Raw genomic sequence first — 2,219 nt, forward strand, 5'->3', positions numbered from 1 at the left:
GACATCGACGTATGTGGATTTTATCCCTCGTTATTCCCATACAGAGACATTCAGTTTCTAACATTTCTTTACAGGTGGAAACTACGCGAAGCTGCGCTTTTCATCCTCACGCAGCTTCTCCGCGACTTCAGCGACGTAGATCAGCAGATTTCCCTCGAGGCAGCCAGTGGATGTAATGAATTCGTTCGCTTCTGCATGGCGCAGGAAGACATATTCCTTCGAGCCCGTGGCTATCTTGTTTCAGGAATAATTGCAAGGACCGCAGGTGAAGGATTCCATCAGACTGCGCTGTCATACCTCGAGGCGTCCATCAAAGCCATCAGCGAAGATCCGTCAGAAGTCGTCCAAGTCTCATGTATCCGAGTGCTGCAGGATTTCCTACCCGCACTTCCAACATCCGTGACAAAACCATTGCAAATTCCCATTATCACCACCTTATCGGAATTCCTGTCGTCCCGTGATTTACGAGAGATGTTGGACAGCGACGACCTTAAATTTACCTTGCTTGATACCCTTCGCGATGCGATCATGATCGACCCCAGTGTTGTCATCTCGTCCATTGCCCTCGACGTCCTTTTCAACATCGCAAGTAACGGTTCAAGTAACTTCCAGCTAGCGACGATAGTCACAGAGACCTTTGAAGATGTTGTCCAATATATTTCTCAGCAGGGACCCGATGCATATATCCGCCTTTGCGAAAAAGTACTGCCGTCCTTAACCGGCGCTATCGACGTTGGGAACATGACCCAGGAAAACGCCCTCACAACCCTTGCTGCAGATCTTATCCGTGCCTTGACCGAATATGGCCTGGAGCCCCTTCCGCAGGGACTAGTAGCAAATATAATGCCCAAACTCAACCGCCTCCTGCTTGGCTCGACTGAAGGAAACATTCTCCCCGCTGCAACCATCGCCGTGAAAAACATGCTCCAGCATGACTCTACCCAATTCCTCAGCTGGCAAGACCCACAAACAGGCAAAGGCGCCGTTGAAGTCGTTCTGATAATCATTGATCACCTCCTCAGCCAATCTGTCGATGACAACGCAGCCGAAGAGGTTGGCGGCCTTGCAGCAGAACTTGTCGAGAAAGCCGGCTCCGAGAAACTAGGACCATATCTAACTCAGCTCCTCCACGCCGTCGCGCATCGCCTCGCCACGGCGCAGAAGGCGCAATTCATCCAATCGCTAATCCTCGTCTTCGCACGGCTATCCCTCATCAGTGCACGCGAGGTAGTCGACTTTCTCTCCACGCTGACAATAGACGGGCAGTCCGGGCTCACGGTGGTCTTCTCCAAGTGGCTCGAGAACAGCATCACGTTCGCGGGCTACGACGAGATACGGCAGAACGTTATTGCGCTGTCGAAGATCTACCAGCTGGATGACCCGCGCGTGGTGCAGGTGCAGGTTAAGGGGGAGCTGATTATTCAGGATACGGGCCGCATCAAGACGCGCTCGCAGGCGCGCATGGACCCAGATCGCTATACAATTGTCTCGGCGCCGTTGAAGATTATCAAAGTCCTTACGGAGGAACTTTTGTCTGCGTCTGGGAATCGGGATATGGATGCCGCTGCTGCCGCTGCTGCTGCCGGGGGTACCCAAACTGGGGGAGGAGCGGGATCGCGCACAGGTGAAGCTGAAGATGACGACGACGGCGAGAATGACGATTGGGAAGATGTTTCAGGACCGGACAACGTGCTTGATCTTGGATTGGGGATCACGAAGCACGAGCTCATGGGGTATTTGGGTGAGGATGGTGGGGTGGCGATGAGACAGAGGGATGATGAGACGTTAGCATATCTGATGGGATTTTTTAGGGAGGTTGCGCCCACGCCGAGGTTTCAGGAGCTGTTTGCGTTGTTGAATGCGAGGGAGCAGGAGGCGTTGAGGAGTTTGGGTCAGTAGGAGATGACTGAATCCCTTGGGAAAGGTGAGGCGAGGTGAAAAAAAAAAAAAATGAGGTGATGTGAATTTAGGTGAAGCCTGTTGGTTATGACAATTCGATCCGCCTATCGCCAATGAATATATTATGCACGTAGAAGGGGAGTGGCATGTTTTGTCATGAGATTCAGATTTTATTGCTCTCTTTTTATTTTGCGTTCCCTTCTTCCCTTTCTTTTAAACGAGCTATGAATTAGAATACACAAAAGGAACCCCCTTTCCTTTTTACGACTTTTTTTCTTCTTCTTTTTTTGTTTTCAATCTGGAGGATGCCGCCTTCTATG

At 51.1% G+C, this 2,219-nt stretch overlaps 1 protein-coding gene across 1 annotated transcript in view; it reads left to right on the top strand.

The window, feature by feature from the left end:
* The window catches only part of HCBG_05007 (uncharacterized protein), a gene marked incomplete at both ends in the record, with an annotated part of 3,358 nt that extends 1,459 nt beyond the window's left edge, over positions 1–1,899 (top strand). The window contains one exon of the mRNA XM_045432056.1: positions 75–1,899. Coding sequence (XP_045287268.1) covers positions 75–1,899 — 1,825 coding nt within the window. The remainder of the gene's footprint in view (positions 1–74) is intronic.
* Positions 1,900–2,219: the final 320 nt, after the last annotated feature.

This window comes from Histoplasma capsulatum (assembly GCF_000150115.1).
Source record: "Histoplasma capsulatum G186AR genomic scaffold supercont2.6, whole genome shotgun sequence".
Classification (NCBI taxonomy): domain Eukaryota; kingdom Fungi; phylum Ascomycota; class Eurotiomycetes; order Onygenales; family Ajellomycetaceae; genus Histoplasma; species Histoplasma capsulatum.